We start from the raw sequence: 18,302 nt of genomic DNA, 5'->3' as shown, positions 1-18,302 counted from the left end.
TCACTTCATCGGATGCATACTGTGGAAAGTGTAGAAGATCTTATTATATACACACAAAGCATGAAAAAATACCTACTCCCACCCACTCTCCTGCTGGTAATAGCTTATCTAAAGTGATCACTCTCCTTACAATGTGTATGATAATCAAGGTGGGCCATTTCCAGCACAAATCCAGGGTTTAACAAGAATGTCGGGGGGGAGAAAAAAACTAGGGGAAATAGGCTACCGGAGTGGCTTAGTCATTATGCAAGGTAGCCTATTTCCCCTTGTTTTTTCCTACCCCCTCCCCTCAGACGTTCTTGTTAAATCCTGGATTTGTGCTGGAAATGGCCCACCTTGATTATCATACACAATGTAAGGAGAGTGATCACTTTAGATAAGCTATTACCAGCAGGAGAGTGGGGTGGGAGTAGGTATTTTTTCATGCTTTGTGTGTATATAATAAGATCTTCTACACTTTCCACAGTATGCATCCGATGAAGTGAGCTGTAGCTCACGAAAGCTCATGCTCAAATAAATTGGTTAGTCTCTAAGGTGCCACAAGTCTTCCTTTCCTTTTTGCGAATACAGACTAAGACGGCTGCTCCTCTGAAACCTCTCAGCATAATATTATTATTGTTTATTTGTATTATGGTAGGGCCGAGGAGCCAGCTGAGAACAAGGTCCCTCTGTGCACACTGTACAAGCACAGAGTGGTCGATAGTCCTAGTTCTGCAGGGTTTATAATCTAAGGGTCTGTCTGGACTACAACCAGGCGGTGTGATCGCAGCATATGTGGACATACCCCAGCTAGCTCAAAGCCAGCTTGAGTAACAATAAAGCCCCAATGTAAAGCTCTGCCCTGTTGGGACCTAGGTACAGACTCAGGAGACCAGCTGGTGCCCTGGCTTCACTGCTATTGTTACTCCAACTAGCTTTGATCAAGCCAGTTCGTGTCTGAATAGGCGTGCTAACCACACCTTCCGCTTGCAGTGTAGACATACCTCAAAGGGCAATATCAATATAATAAAGAATGGAAGCCTCCATGCTACTAGTGCTGGCCCAGGTATTTGCAGCTGATGCTTCATGCAGGGTTCTGGAGAAAGCTGTAATGGGAGGATTTTGCTTGTGTGTAGACTAGACGCTGCAAGATCTGGCCATGACTGCAGTTAAAGTACTTTCACAGCAGCCTGCATTCATCTCCGCACTGGATTCATTCTTCAGATTGCTTTGTGAGACACTGTATGATATTCTCTCTATTAAAATCTATTAGAATAAATGTAACCATCTGTGATAACAACTTAGATAATGAAGAAATGCTGTTAGAACAAAAAGGGTGATCACTTTAATGGACAAAGCTGCCCTCAGGATTGCGGGGGATGCTTTGGAGTTCGGTACTGAAAGAAACTCTCCAGTTGGGTCTGTGAGTGGAGGAGGGGAGGAAGTTGTGGGGGAATGGACTTCAGTTCTTTAGGTATGTCATGGAGGAGCCATTCTGGCTTCAGTCCTCACTGTCCTGTGGCACCCGTGCAGTGGGCTAGAGGTTGATGTGATGCCAGCACTGTGGATTGCAGGGCATTTTGCTCACTTTCATTTTTATTTTGACCAGTGGTGGCTGTTCTGTTATTAGTCAAAGAATAAGGTCTTGAAAGGGAGACGTGCTGACCTCTATATTCTGTTGTGAGAGAGAAACTTCCCCCTCATCCATGCCCTCGTATCTGCAAAGTGCAGGAGAGGGATTGATCCCGCAAACTGGTAGCAGCGCCATGGAACTGCAGTGCCCTAATATGGGCGAACCCTACAGCAGCGCTTGTCTAAAGGTGCGGCGTACAACTCTCTCATACCTGTAAGGTAATACAGGAAGAGCAAATAGCAGGTGCCATTGAAGGGGTGAAGGTGGGGTGGGGCAGGTAATGTTCTCCTTTCTTAACATCGTCCAGGGCACCATTTTACTTTAGCCAATATTCTCCTAACATTAGAGGTCTCAATTCCTAGCTATGGAAGGCCCCAGAGTACTGGATGCCTGCAGCTAGTGTTGATTTTGGTGTACATTGCACATGCTCAGCACTTCTGAAAATCAGGCCCCCCCCGGGGGATTTCCATAAGCTCTCAGTGGTGTCTGAACTTTGCTCCCCCTGAAGTCAGCGGTGAGAATATTTCAGTTTAGGTGCCTATGTTAATCACCCCAGTTTGTGCTTTTATTTATTTGCCTCATTTTTCAAATGATAACTCTTTTTGATCCTGATTCAGGAAAACACTTAAGCATATGCTTCACTTTAGGCACACGCATAGTCCCAGTGACTTCAACTGGGACTATTCAGGTGGTTAACTTTAAGCATGTGCTTAAGGCAGGGGTAGTCAATTTTTTTATTTTTTTGGTCAAGGTCCAAATTTCTTGGGCAAGGTCTAATCAAGGTCCAGACTCCAGAGAAAATAATAATAAAAAACAACAATGATGATAAAAAGTAAATAAAAAGATTTCAGGGTCCGTTCAAAAGCATCTGGCAGTCTGGATTTGGCCCCCGGTCCACCTATTGACTACCCCTGGCTTAAGGGCTTTGTTGAGTCAAGGGCCTAGAGCAGTATTTCTCAACCTTTTTGATACCAGGGCCCGGCTTGCTGCCTTCCTAAACTGTGTCAGGGAGATCTCAGGACCAGCACCGGTCCACAAACCAGTTGTTGAGAAACACTGGCCTAGGGTACGTCTTCACTACCTGCCGGATCGGCGGGTAGTGATCGATCAATCGGGGATCAATTTATCGCATTTCGTCTAGACGCGATAAATCAATCCCCAAATCAACGCCTGTACTCCACCTTGGCAGGAGGAGTAAGCGGAGTTGACGGGGGAGCTGCCGCGGTCGACTCGCCGCCATGAGGATGGCCAGGTAAGTCGAACTAAGATACTTCGACTTCAGCTACGCGAATAGAGTAGCTGAAGTGGCGTATCTTAGTCCGAACCCACCCCCAGCAGTGTAACCCAGGCCCTAGAGTAAATAGATGGCTGGTGAGGAATTGTGGAGGATTCCCTTGCCCCAGCGTAATAATATTCTGTAGTCTTACATGCCTAACAGATGAAGTTGAGACTTTTCCCTCCAATTTCTCTGAGGTAATTGGTATGCAGCCATGGTCAGAGGCAGGCTTTAGGGCTAGAAAGAAGAATGACTTCTGTTGTGATAAATGGGTCTACAAGTTTATCCTAACTGGGAACTCAATGGTAGAAAATACATGAAAGTTCATGAGCTGTCACAATAACCTGTAATAACAAATGTCAATGGGAAAAGGTACGAAAGGGAGATAGACTGAACTCGTCCAAACAAATAGGCTACTGATACAAGTCAAGGACTGTGTTAAGATCATGCCTGGTAAACAAGAAATTGTGGGTTTGGAAATGAGTGAAAATAAATAAAGGAAGGGGTTTGGCACCCACCACTTCCTTTGTGGGTCCTAAAAGTATGAGAAGAACAGATTGCACCTACTAGAGCAAGCTTCACCATCATGGCTGCCACCCCCACCCTCTCCTGGGATCCCAGCCCTTCTTTCTCCTAATCCCGAGGGCTATCCTGACCAGACTGAGCCAGAGAGACCCAGGTGATATTGGCATCCCTACCAGCTCCAGCAGAATCCCAATCACCAACTGAGATGATATGGGATCAGAGTTAACAGCAGCAACGACAGCAGCTCCAGCTCATCTCAACCAACTTCTCTTTGCCTCAAAAGGACAGTTATTGCCATGTTGATACCATCTGAGACTGTCAAACAAGGAGGTTTTTCCTCCTATAAACTTTCTCCAGCTAAAGGGAGAGGGAAGAAGGGATGGTGTTAAAATGGGAGCCTTATTCCATACTTCACATTCCAAATGTTTTAACTATTTTTTCCTTCTTTTCTTTATCTTTAATAAAAGGTTAAAAGGATGCTGAAGGGTGTGTTTGCTGTGATACTAAGAAGGCTGCCTTCTCCGCATATCCAACCCCAAACCTTGCGTAACACTGGTTAATGTTGGACAGTGACTGGGTTATGTTAACACTGTTAGACGATAGAGTGCGTCTCAATTAATACAACACCTCTTCCATCATGGTATCTCTACTGCTCCTACCTAGAGGAAAATGGTTTCTTCCTATTTTGTTTAAAGCTTGTCAAAAGTTCATTCTTCTCCTCTTGGCTGCTGCTGTTCAGTTTTATTTTAAATCACTCTACTCTTCGTTCTCCTGGCTCCAAAAGCTCAGTTTTTAGTCACGTTGTGGCCCACACAACTGCAGAATAAAGAAGCATGTAGAGCAGATTGGCTGAGCTGGGATCTGGACTCTAAAGGGCTACTCCCCAATACTTTTCAAAAGGCCTTCCCTTACCCCCTCCAGACTTTACAAAGGTACTCCAATCCCTGGAAAGAGGCAAACAGGGTACCCGCTGCTTTATTCCTACTGCCCTCTATTGATTGACTCAATATTTTGTTAGCACCACACAGATGTCCAATACATGACTAGGGCTGGATTTTTCTAAAGAGCTCAGTTCCGATTTAGCCATCTAAATGAAATATTAATTTAGGTACCATTTAAAAATCTAGCCACTTAATTTACATGCCAGTGGTTGTTGTTTGGCACTGAGCATGTTTGAAGATCTGGGCCACAACGGTTATCCTAATATCAAGGACGTTCATCTCAAACCTATTCAAAATGCTAAGGAAATTCCTAGGCAAAACATAACCTGCATGGAGTTAAGATTTGTGTTCTATTAAAAACCTCTGAGGGAACATCTGTCATTTTCTCAGAAAAACAGAAATGTTAGAAATGCTGGAAATTCCACATTAAGGTGACACTTAAAAGATTCAAGAACGCCTAAATAACCTTAACTCTGCCCTATAACTCTTTCTACAGAAAACTGAAAAACAGGAGATGAGTTTGTAGAGTCGCCATTGGATAATCCATGACTGCTGGTCCTGGTCCAGACATAGACAGATCCTATGTCGTGAGTAGCCTCAGTTTTGAATCACCTTTATGTTAGGCGATTAGGAGTTAGGACAATGGAGTCCTTTCTCTGCTGTTAGTAGGGCCGATGATGGCCCCGTTGTAATCAAACCAAATGAAATCTGTCTGATAAAACTAATTCTAGGATTGTAACAGGTGACTAAACGAACAGGGGTGGGGGACAGGTAACAATAAATACAAATAGGTTTGCATAACTTATAGTCTTGTAGATCACAATAGTTGCGGGTGGTCACCAGTCTAACCAATGTCTAATTTGATCAGTCTGAGAGGCGCAACAAATTCCATTCACAAAGGCTGCACAACTTCATTTAATCGGTAACACCAAAAATCTGCAGGGATTTATGTGGGTCACTTGACTCTTAGTGGTCAATCTGGTGCAAGTTGGCATATGTTCATTGACTTCAGTCGAGCTATGCCAATTTACAGCAGCTGATATTAGCTACTGGGTTTATTGCCCCTTTAGAATTTGCTGGCCCTTTAAGATAAGCTGATCTAATGCTTGATGACATTCCAGTAAGGGCCTTCCTGGAACTAAGGCTGGAAAGTTCTGTGTCCGTTGGGCGACAGGCACTGGGAAGTGAGAAGCAGGAAAGCAGGTCTCTGAGTTGAGAAAGAGAAGGGACAGGGCAGACAGAGACAAGGGCTGGGGGGCAGTTCAGTTTGAAAAGATTAGAGAGACCAGGGAGAGTGTTAATAACAAGCTGGTTTCAATACCAGGCAAAGAAAAACACATTCAGCCTGGAAAAATGAAGCTGAGAGATCCGGGGACAAATGGTCTGAAATACAGACTTTTACATGGGAAGAAGAAACCCAGAGAGCAGTAAGGTTGAAACCTAGGGGCAATAGGGGCTGGCAATGTGACGTGAGGTGGATGTGAAATGGTGAATGAAATGTTGCCTTTTATACACAAGTTACAAAATGCGGAGCTAAGACTCAGACTGTGAAAGTGCCTCTTGTGTGTTCCGTTCACTTCTGCTCACCCCAGGCCACTCGAGGGAGTAAAATTTTAATTTTGCCAAAAAATTATTAGCGGGTTGTGGGTGGGTTTGTGGAAACAATTTATAAAGAAAAACTAAGATTCCAGTTCATCAGGGCATTTTTAAGTTAAGTGTCTGCTTAGTGCTTTTGCTGAACTGGGGCCCAGACTAATTCTTTCCTTACCCCCAAGGGCATTGGAAGAGTAAATTCATTCATGTTTGTGAGATGCTCAGATACTGTGGTGATGGAACCAGATAAGCACCTCGATACATAGTAAGGGCCTGATTCTGCATTCCTGGTACATGTTAAACTTCCAAAGTCACTGGCATTGGATGCACATGGAGTGTATGTTCTGCCCTATGGGATACCTATAGTTGTAGATTTGGGAGCTCTAAGACTGCTCTGGGAATGTATGAAGTAAAAATGGCCCAAATCCTGAGGTTCCTATTTGGCAAATTCCCATTTTTGTCTAACTGCTGGATCCTGCTCACATTGACACCAATGGCAAAGCTTCTGTTGCCCTCAGTGGTGTAGGATCAAACCCCAAGTAAGGACTGAATAAAAAACTGAGGAATAACCTGATCCCAAAATATCCAAGAACAGGAGCTGACCCATTAATGGAAAGATGCAAAATACGTAAGCTATGCAAATAGAATAGGAGCATTAGATCTGCTGTAACTCTCCTGGACAGAGGTAACGGTCAGACCTGTTTGTAATCCATACAGCACGTTTCTGATGTTATATAAATAATGACATTGAGTTCTGCAATTTTATTGTGATATTTGGTGTCTGTCTTAAAGCTGTAAGCCTTGGAGGCAAGTGATTGACTTAGAATCTCAGATTTATTAAAGAAAAAGTGAAGTTTCTAGCCCTTACGTTTGCAGAGAAAAGCTTTGAAAATATGACCTGAGTAATGTAATGTCTTAAAAACTGAGATTAAAAAAAATCCAGCACTTATTATTTTTTAAGCGATTTCATGGTATTATGAGGTTTGACTCATGATTTTGGAACACTTGGTGTTGGCAATGCTATAGTGATGTGTTAATCTTTTTCATATATAGATCTGCATGAAACACAGCCATAATTTACTCTCATTTGCATCACTGCAGAGGAGAGAATTTAACACAGAACATGTTAGATAGAGTTTGTAACTAATTTGACCAATGTCACCTCTTCTGTTGGCAAAATGTCTGTGAATGGCTCAGGAGATTTTCTGAATGTATCCATTGTTTCAAATGATTTATCAAATCACTTCAAATAAAAATATAAACTCTTGCTCTGTAGTTCATTCACAAGCAATTCATTGTGTGGAAACATGCATAAGGATGGAAAGTGTAAACTGCACATTTCTATTTTTAACTATTATTGTATTTTATAAATTAGGTAAAGAAGGCGGAGCCCTGTGCGACTTGCAGGAGACATTCCTGATTTCAGCTCCAAACAGGTAATATGTATCAAGTGACACTATCGCTTCCCAAGCTCTGCAATATAACAAAAATCGCTTTTGCCAACTAACCCAGTGCTCATAAGAGGGTTTTTTTTTTAAAAAACGGTGCTTCTGTTTTCTCCCATGGGAGGTTTTTCCCTACTCCTTGCACCATAATCTCACTACTTTCTTCTCAGGTGAATTACTTTTTCACTAGTTCACACTGTTGTGCCACTTGCACTGTCTGTTCCAAGTGAGCTCACACATTAGTGATAATTTATTTTGAAAGTTGTGTTTAAAACCTAATTACTAGATCATCTCCTACATAGTCCTCTTACTGCTACTGAAAGTCCAGTCTACACTTGAAAGTGGTACCAATATAACTGGTTGGGGTGTGTGTGGGGGGGTGATTTTGTTTTTTACTGATCTAGTGATTGTGGTAGAACTTCTGGCGTGGTTGCAGTTATACCTATATAAAGGGGTCTTATACAGGTACAGTGTTTCCCCTTTTTGACCCGAGAGGCTAGCCAAAATTTGGGGCTCTGTGTGTGATCCAGTAGGGAGTAGAAATTGGTAATAGGTATGTCTTTGATGCAGTTCTGTTTATTTACAAAGAATGTATAAAGTCCTGCGTCTCTGAACACAGAAGGAGTCAAATAGCAGGAAACACCTTTTGCTCACAAAACCAAGAGCACTCTTTAAAGCCTGAGCCCTGTAGCCTATAGGTATTTGCTAGGTAAGGCACAGACATAAGTTAAGGCAGTAAAGCAATGAGCCTACAAGCCTACATCCTATAAGACATTAGCTTGAGCAGTTAGCATAAGGCTTTGAGGCCTATGAGTCTTAGCATGAGTGAGTTACCCAACAGTGACCCTGGGTTATTGGGGATCTGGGAATACTATGTTTAGGGGATTTTTGTATATGACTAGATAACCACAGGAATATGAATTGATACCAGCTTTTGGATATTGTAGGATAGGAACATCCGCAGATGCATAACCACAAACTTGCCTTGGCAACAAATTGACGTACATGACAATATGTTGAGATCATTAATATGCTAACCTATGGATAAGGTCATGCCAGCAGTAGGAGGGTGAGGAAATACAAGTAAGGAAGAGGGGGAAAACCCCTGCTGAATATGCATTAGGTGTAGTGGTGTAAGTAGAACATATTATAAAAGCTGTTTGAGGAAGATAATGATTAACATTTCAGGTTGTTCTGCAAGGGATGGTGAGAGTTGGATGTTCAGATGTACATTTTGTATTATCTTTATCTACCTTGCTGGGTTAGTGTTGGTGACTTTGCTTACTGTATTAATATAACTATTACAAAAACAGAAGAGCTCCTACGGGCAGGTCTTCACTACCAGCCAGATCGGTGGGTAGTGATCCATCTATTGGGGATAGATTTATTGAGTCTCATCTAGATGTGATAAATCTATCCCTGAACACGCTCCCCATCAACTCCGGAACTCCAACTTGTGAGAGGTGGAGTCAACGGGTGAGTAGCCAAGTAAGTCGACCTAAGATACGCCAACTTCAGCTACGCTAGTCGCATAGCTGAAGTTGAGTATCTTAGGTTGACACCCCTGCCCCCAGTGTAGACCAGGGCTAAGAGTGCGTGTTGCAACTGTGTACACTGTGGTTCTCAGCTGAACAGTAATTTTAATAATACTGGGCCAGATCTTTGGACAGGAACCTAATCAAACCTCAGAGTGTTAACTGGGAATTCTTAAGTAATCAGTATAATTAATACATAATCCATAGCTCAGGCAACCCAAAAACCCTCTCCCCATGTTTCTTCCAGAGTCAGCTCAGCTACCATGGTTTCAGTTCCTCCTTCAGGTGCTCTCTTCCTGTTTCTTCTCATCTCATATCAATTTCTGTGTAATCTGTTTTCCCATTCCTCCTGCCCCCACACCCAATTACAATACTCATCCAAAATCTCCTGGACCAGTTTCTAAATACCTTTTGTCTTAGACGGGGCTTATCCTTACAGTTACGTTAATTGAATGGTGAGTTCACACCTAGCAATCTCAATGAGGTGTTAACTCAACACATAACAAGGTTTCATCCAGTTCATATCAATAACTTATTCGCCTTCCCATGCTGGAATTGCTATACAGGTATAACTTTTATAGTGAGCCCACAGCTAAGGGGTTGTACTGTTTCAGCTATATATACCTATAGTGATAGAGATACAACTTTTATGTCTAGACAAGCCCAAGTCTCAAAGCTCTGCTGGTTCATAGAATAACAGAGTTGGAAGGGACCTCTGGAGGCCATCTAGTCCAACCCCCTGCCCACAGCAGGACCAATCCCAAGTAAATCATCCCAGCCAGGGCTTTGTCAAGCCTGACCTTAAAAACTTCTAAGGAAGGGGATTCCACCACCTCCCTAGGTAACGCATTCCAGTGTTTCACCACTCTCCTAGTGAAAAAGTTTTTCCTAATATCCAACCTAAATCTCCCCCACTGCAACTTGAGACCATTACTCCTTGTCCTGTCATCTGCTATCACTGAGACTAGTCTAGATCCATCCTCTTTGGTTCCACCTTTCAGGAAGTTAAAAGCAGCTATCAAATCCCCCCTCATTCTTTTCTTCCGCAGACTAACAATCCCAGTTCCCTCAGCCTCTCCTCATAAGTCATGTGTTCCAGCCCCCTAATAATTTTTGTTGCCCTTTGCTGGACTCTCTCCAATTTCTCCACATCCTTCTTGTAGTGTGGGGCCCACAACTGGACACAGTACTCCAGATGAGGCCTCACCAGTGTCGAATAGAGGGGAACGATCACATCCCTCGATCTGCTGGCAATGCCCCTTCTTATACATCCCAAAATGCCATTGGCCTTCTTGGCAACAAGGGCACACTGTTGACTCATATCCAGCTTCTCGTCCATTGTCACCCCTAGGTCCTTCTCTGCAGAATGGCTGCCTAGCTATTTGGTCCCTAGTCTGTAGTGGGGCATTGGATTCTTCCGTCCTAGTGCAGGATTCTGCACTTGTCCTTGTTGAACCTCATCAGATTTCCTTTGGCCCAATCCTCCAATTTGTCTAGGTCCCTCTGTATCCTATCCCTACCCTCCAGCGTATCTACCACTCCTCCCAGTTTAGTGTCATCTGCAAACTTGCTGAGAGTGCAATCCACACCATCCTCCAGATCATTAATGAAGATATTGAACAAAACCGGCCCCAGGACCGACCCTTGGGGCACTCCGCTAGATACCAGCTGCCAACTAGACACGGAGCCATTGATCACTACCCGTTGAGCTCGACAATCTAGCCAACTTTCTACCCACCTTGTAGTGCATCCATTCAGCCCATACTTCTTTAACTTGCTGACAAGAATACTGTGGGAGACAGTGTCAAAAGCTTTGCTAAAGTTGAGGAATAACACGTCCACTGCTTTCTCTTCATCCACAGAACCAGTTATCTCATCATAGAAAGCAATTAGATTAGTCAGGCATGACTTTCCCTTGGTGAATCCATGCTGACTGTTCCTGATCACTTTCCTCTCCTCTAAGTGCTTCAGAATTGATTCCTTGAGGACATGCTCCGTGATTTTTCCGGGGACTGAGGTGAGGCTGACCGGCCTGTAGCAAGCACAAATTATTTTAAAATATTTTCAGCTTCATTGTCCATTGCATAAATTGTACTTTGCCACAATCCGGGCTGTCTCCCAGGCTTATCAAACTGAAAGTCTTTGTGGAGAGTTGAAATCTGTTGCATGTGGGGTGTGTGACAGGGTTGGGACTCACCACTGCAGCGCCTCCTACTGTTCACTCTGGGAATTAGCTCAGTTCATGCAGAGTGCCCTCTGCCAGTGGTGTCCCATCCATCTCTTGCCCTAGATCGGCATCTTGACCCACGTTGCTCCCAGCTTGCGGAGTCCTCTTCAGGACACTGCCCTCCAGCAGTGTCCACTGCTCCAGTCTCACCCCCTTCCAGGGGTTTGGTGTTATCAGCAGTCCTTCTCTTCACCCCAGCCACACCCCAAAGTCTAACCCCTTTTGGTAGGGGTCTGGTGCAGTCCATGATGGCCACTCCCAACGGCCAGGTGGAAGTGCAAGGGGGGGACCCAGGCCCACCCTCTACTCTGGGTCCCAACCCAGGGACCCTTTGGCAGCAGCCTTCCTGCCTGCCCTCCTTCTCTCCCTTTGTCCATCTCTCTCCCTTGGCCGTTTCCCCTTCGGCCCCTTTGCACCAGCTAGGCCCTTTTTCTCAGGGCCTGCAGCCTGGCAGGTACCGGACAGGAGGTGAGGTGAGGTGAGGTGAGGTGAGGTGAGGTGAGGTGAGGTGAGGTGAGGTGAGGTCCGGTCCGGTCCGGTCCGGTCCGGTCCGGTCCGGTCCGCAGGAGACAGACCTTCACCCTCTGAAGGCCTGGGAGAGACTGCCTGCTCCCTTCCTGGGCAGCCTTTATATAGGGCCTAGCCTGGCCCTGATTGGCTCTCTAACAGGCTGTCCCTGATTGGCTGCTGCCTTGCGCAGCAGCTCTGGCCTGTTGTAGCCCAATCTGGCATAGGGGTGGGGCACCACCACACCACAGGCGGGGAGAAGTTGATTTTTCTTTCTTACTGTGTATATTAAACCAGTTCAAAACAATCAGAGCTGGTTGAAAAAAGGTAAATTTTCTGTGTAATATTTTTGGTTTGGTGTGTTTTCCATCAAAAGCCTTTAAAAACAAGCTCTAAAAACAAGTGCCAGTGTATGAAGAATCACAGGAGACACTGTCTTCTGCCCCTGAATAAGGGACTCCATCAGGATAATGGAAACAATATTATCCACTCAGTTTCTTTTTCTTTGCTTTACTATAGAGCTTCTGTACAGAATCTTCCCCAGTTCCCATCCTGCCAGTCTTAAAGAAACAGAACACATACCTTCACATCCATCTTGTCCTGCCAGTCTTGGCATGCCAACAGAAAAGGCTGGCAGCTCATCCTTTGGAGGTTCCCTTTTTCATTCAGCTTTCTACATGCAGGAGAACGTATGGCCTAATGGGATCACACAGTAGGTCTAACTCAGGGCAAAATCTGGCGCAAGCCTGCTAGTCAGACAAGCTATGTGAAATGTGTTGTCCAGGGAGGCAAGAGCAGATATGGGACAAATGTCCCCTGATGATTTTCAGTTTCATTTCAGAGGGAAAATGAGATAAGCCTCCTCAGATGGACAGCAGTTCCGTCAGTCTCAAGAAGCTCAAGTTTGGGAAGTTGAAGGTGGTGCGTCGGCACTTGCTGCAGCGGTATGAACATCAGCCCTTCATCTCCTGCCTGGCAGGGTTCTACAGCTGCCGGTGGAAGCGATATCAGCGGAGAAGGACTGAGCCAGGAAAATTCTGCTGCAAGATGGTATGTTAGCATGTTGTTACTGTGAGCTGTTAGTTACGGGACAAGTCCATCACACTTGTATTCGAAAGGTGCTATGGGCCAAACTCTGCCCTGATTTATGCCTCATGCAAACTTACTAGTATCTCTGGAGGATGTTAGCAGAAGCTACTGAAGTTAGACATTTTAAAATCAGCAGGTTCAGTTAACTTTCATCCAAGAGTTTTAAAAGAGATGGCTGAGGAGCTCTCTGGACTACTAATGTTGATTTTTCAATAAGTCTTGGAGCACTGAGGAATTTCAAGAAGACTGGAAGAAAGCTAATGTTGTGCCAGTATTTAAAAAGGGTAAACAGGATGACCCAGGTAATTATAGGCCTGTCAGTCTGACATCGATTCCAGGCAAGATAATGGAGTGGCTGATACAGGACTCAGTTAATAAAGAATTAAAGGAGAGCAACGTAATTCATGCAAATAAACATGGATTTATGGAAAATAAATCCTGTCAAACTAACTTGATTTTTTTTAATGAGTTTACAAGATTGGTAGAAAAAGGTAATACTTAGATTTTTGTAAGCATTTGACTAGGTACCACACAATATTTCAGTTAAAAGCTAGACCACTATAAAATTAACACAGCACACATTACATGGATTAAAAACTGGTTCATTGATAGGTCAGTGTAAACAGGGAATTGTCATCAAGTGCGTGTGTTTCCAGTGGGGTCTCGCAGGGATCAGTTCTATGATATTTAACATTTTTATCAATGACCTGGAAGAAAACATAAAATCATCACTGATAAAGTTTCCAGATGACACAAAAACTGGGGAGTGGTAACTAGTGAAGAGGATAGGTCACTGGTTCAGAGCACTCTGGATCACTGGGTGCAAGCAAATAATATGTGTTTTAATACAGCTAAATGTAACTGTATACATCTAGGAACAAAGAATGTAGGCTATCCTTACAGGATGGGGGACTCTATCCTCTGAAAAAGTTTTGGGGGTTGTGGTAACTTGAGTTCCCAGCGTATGTTATGGCCCAACCAGCAATCCTGGGATGCACAAACAAGGTAATCTCAAGTAGGAGCAGAGAGAGGTTATTTTATCTCTGTATTTGGCACTGGTGCAGCTGCTACTGGAATATGGTGTCCAGTTCTGGTGACCACAGTTCAAGAAGGATGTTGATAAACTGGAGAAGATTCAGAGAAGAGTCATAAAACTATTAAAGGATTAGAAAACCTGCCTTACAGTGGTTGACTCAAGGAGCTCAATCTAGTTAGATTAACAAAGAGAAGGTTTTGGGGTGACTTCATTGCAATCGGTAAATATCTACGTAGGGAACAAATAATTAATAATGGACTCTTCAGTCTAGCAGAGAGAGGTATAACAAGATTCAATAGCTTGAAGCTGAAATTAGACAAATTCAGACTGGAAATTTTTGACAGGAAGAGCAAATAACATTGGAACAATTTACAAAGGATCCTGGTGGATTCTCCATCACTGACAATTTTTAAATCAAGATTGGATGTTTTTCTAAAAGCTCTGCTCTAGGAATTATTATGGTGAAGTTCTGTGGTCTGTGTTATATTGGAGGTCACACTAGATGATCCTGATGGTCCCTTCTGGACTTGGAATCTATGATTCTTCTTTGAGTGATGGTCCCCGTGTGTATTCCACATCTGGGTACGCATGTGCAGCATGTGCCTGAGGTGGGAATTTCTTCAAAGCAGTGTCCATTTACCCACACATGTGCAGCAATTCTCCCTGTGCTTCCGACTGAGGGTATAAGAGGCAGCGTGAGTTGACACCTCCCCTGTTCCTTCTTACTGCTGCATGGCCTGAGTTGGAATTGTGTCCTCTTCACTATTGCAGAACCTGTAAAATGTAGTTTTAAATAGTTTATATCTTAGCTTAGGAATTCTAGTTAGTATAGAATAGAATACTCCCACAGTCTGGGGAAATCCTCACTGGTCCCAGGACTATGCCCAGGGTCCCAGGATGCAGAAGAACATAAGGATGGCCGTACTGGGTCAGACCGAAGGTCCATCTACCCCAGCAATGCTGTCTTCCGACAGTGGCCAATGCTAGGTGCTTCAGAAGGAATGAACAGAACAGGTAATCATCAAGTGATCCATCCCATGTCGCCCATTCCCAGCTTCTGGCAAACAGAGTCTAGGGACACCATCCCTGCCCATCTTAGCTAATATCCTCCAGGAACTTATCTAGTTCTTTTTTGAACCCTGTTATAGGCTTGGCCTTCACAACATCCTCTGGTAAGGAGTTCCATAGGTTGACTATGCATTGTGTGAAGAAATATTTCCTTTTATTTGTTTTAAACCTGCTGCCTATTAATTTCATTTGGTGGCCCCTAGTTCTTGTGTTATGAGAAGGAGTAAATAACACTTCCTTACTTACTTTCTCCACACCAGTCATGATTTTATAGACCTCTATCATATCCCCCCTTAGTCGTCTCTTTTCCAAACTGAAAAGACGCAGTCTTATTAATCTCTCCTCATATGGAAGCTGTTCCATACCCCTAATAATTTTTGTTGCCTTTTCAGTATCTTTTCCAATTCCAATATATCTTTTTTGACATGGGGCAACCACATCTGCATGCAGTATTCAAGATGTGGGCGTACCAGGGATTTATACAGGAGCTATATGATATTTTCTGTGTTATTATCTATCCTTTTCTCAATGATTCTTGACATTCTGTTCACTTTTTTGACTGCCGCTTCACACTGAGTGGATGTTTTCAGAGAACTATCCACAATGACTTCAAGATCTCTCTTGCGTGGTAGCAGCTAATTTAGACCCCATCATTTTATATGTATAGTTGGATTTATGTTTTCCAATGTGCATTACTTCGCATTTATCAACATTGAATTTCATCTGCCATCTCAGAGGTGGAATTGTTACTGTTGCCTCAGGAGAGGTCCCATCTTTATCCATCAGGCAGGAGTGCCTCAGTACCAATAACGCCACTGTTACTGACAGAACCATACTCAGAATTGGAGGAGTCAGAGGAGGTAGCTGCACCAGGATCTCCCTGAAGGCACAGGAGCCCTGGTAGACAGCGGAGACACTATTATTCCTCGGGTTCTGACCCCACCCCAGACATCTGGTATAGATTCCTGTGGGGGCCACAGCGACTGATCCTTTCTTCTGGCCACATTGGGGCCCTTGGGACCCCTATGGCAGACGCCCAGACCCTTCTCAGGAGTTGTACCATTCCTCCCTCTCTCATTAGCCAGTTCCATCAGTACATGAGGTGGAACTGGTGTTCCTCTGGTACCACCAATTCCGACATGGGGCTCCTCAGCATCTCTGGATGATACTATCACTTCTTTATGGCCCTCTCTGTTGAATGACCACTGGCAATATCAGATGTTGCAAAGGGTTGCTAATGATCTACACATCCCACTAGAGGAGGTCCAGGACCCCTAACATCGGCTTCTGGACGTTTTACAGCCACAGGGACCCATCAGGGTGGCCCTTCCAGTTAACGAGGCTGTATTAGAAACAGCCAGATCAGTTTGACATACATCAGCTTCTTATGCACCTACATCAAAATGAGCTGAAAGATGCTATTTTGTACCAGCCCAGTGGGCTGACTTCTTGTTTTCCCATTCTGCACCCAATTCATTGGTGGTACAGGCAGCTATTGGAGAGAGCTTGGGTGCACTACCAAAAGTCTACCCTGGCAGATAACTGGTCAAAGAGACAGAACCTCCTTAGTAGGAAGGTTTTCTCCCTCACAGGCCTCAAATTTTGCATAGCTAATTATCAAGCTTTATTAGCAAAATACAATTTTAACACCTACATCAGGCTTGTGGAATTTAAAGACAAACTCTTTGTGGAAGACCAAGTCCAGTTCCAGTCCCCTCTGGATGAGGGGAGGTTGGTAGCAAAGTACGAGGCTGTGGTAGATGCTGCAGACACAGCATCCAGATCTTTGGCCACAAGACTGATCATGAGAAGGCACTCCTGGCTGTAGTCGCCAGGCTTCCCTACAGAGGTCCAAAATACTATCCAAGATCTCCCCTTCGATGAATCCAACCTTTTTAATGAAAAGACAGTTGAGTCTCTAGACTCTGCAAAGGACTTGAGATCCACCCTGTGATCCCTCGGGATTTACACTCTTGCCCCCAGAAGGAAACACTAGATAGAGCCACATTTTCAACCACGACTACCTCCTGCACCTACCCCATACTACCAGTGTCCACCTGAACCTCCTCGTAAGCAACAAAGGATTCAGAAGTCCCATTTCTGAGCTCTCTTCACCGCTACACCTGCCACGTACTCCCAACTGCAGGCCAAAAGCCATTTTTGACATGCACATCAAGACCCACGTAGATGCCACCTACTTCTTCTCCCATCATCTTTGGAGGCCGTCTTACTTTCTTCACCCAGAGTTGAAGCAAGATCACCATGGACAGTTGGGTTCTGGAGATTATCCATAGAATTTTTTCTTTCCCTCCTCGCAAGCCACCTTCCTACCTCCATCAGGGACCCCCTCACCAACTGATTCTTCAATGGGAGGTGGAATCCCTGTTACACCAGGGGGTAATAAAGAGCATCCCACCTCAGTATCAGGGGAGAGGGTTCTACTCTCCATATTTCCTAGTCCCCCAATAAGACAGAGAATGGAGACTCATCCTGGACCTTCAGTAACTCAAATCTTTATCCGAAAACTGAAATTCAGGATGATTGCACTGGCATCTATAATCTCCTCCCTTCAGGAGGGAGCGTGGTTCATGGCTTTTCAGATGAAGTAAGCCTATTTCCATATGGAAATTCACCCATCACATGGGAAGTTCCTGCATTTCAGGGTTGGCAAAGAGCACTACCAGTTCCTCATAGTTTCGTTGGACTTGCAACGGCACACAGGGTGTTCATGGAAGTTTTCACCATGGTAGCGGCCCAGACGAGGCATCAGGGATTTAGGGTATTTCCGTACATGGACAACTGGCTCTTGGTAGGCCAATCTCGCCAAGAAATTATGTGAGCAACAGAGTTTCTTCAGTGCCTCCTTGCCACCTAAGTGTTTGTATAAACAAAGACAAGTCTGTTTTGTCACCCACAAGGACAATGCATTTTATAGGAGGATGGCTGGACTCAATCTATGCGAGAGCTTTCCTTCCCACAGACAGATTTTATGTGATCACTGATGAGCAACCTGATCTTTTGCATCACCCACAAACCTTGAACGACGATGCATCAGTTTCTCTCCCTGTTAGGCCACATGGCTGCATGCACCTAGGTGACACCTTTCACCAGACTCCACCTGTAGTGCCTACAAGGTTGGCGACCTACAGACCAAACAGGGATCACATCACCTCCAAAGTCACCATTCTCTCTGGAGTTCTCACCTCCCTCATTTGGCTGTCCAAACCGAACAAAGGCATAGTGGGGACTCCCTTCAGCCCTCCCATACTGAGGGCCACCATCTTGATGTACACCTCCCTTACAGGATGGGGTGATCACATAGACTGTCATACTGCTCAGGGTACCTGGACCCCATGAGAGGCCAGGATTCATATAAATTTACTGGAGCTGAGAGCAGTTGGCCTGTCGTGCAAGGCCTTTTTCCCTTCGTAGGCTCACTCCATGTACA

The 18,302-nt window shown here is 44.4% G+C and overlaps 1 protein-coding gene across 1 annotated transcript in view; it reads left to right on the top strand.

The window, feature by feature from the left end:
* Positions 1–4,903: 4,903 nt before the first annotated feature.
* GDPD4 (glycerophosphodiester phosphodiesterase domain containing 4) overlaps positions 4,904–18,302 on the top strand; it is a 54,415-nt gene continuing 41,016 nt past the window's right edge. The window contains exons 1-3 of the mRNA XM_073316638.1: positions 4,904–4,941; positions 7,323–7,383; positions 12,492–12,711. Of these exons, the coding sequence (XP_073172739.1) occupies positions 12,529–12,711 (183 nt within the window). The 5' untranslated portion in view covers positions 4,904–4,941; positions 7,323–7,383; positions 12,492–12,528. The remainder of the gene's footprint in view (positions 4,942–7,322; positions 7,384–12,491; positions 12,712–18,302) is intronic.

Source organism: Lepidochelys kempii, chromosome 1 (genome assembly GCF_965140265.1).
Source record: "Lepidochelys kempii isolate rLepKem1 chromosome 1, rLepKem1.hap2, whole genome shotgun sequence".
NCBI lineage: Eukaryota > Metazoa > Chordata > Testudines > Cheloniidae > Lepidochelys > Lepidochelys kempii.
This window is presented reverse-complemented; position numbering and strand designations above follow the sequence as displayed.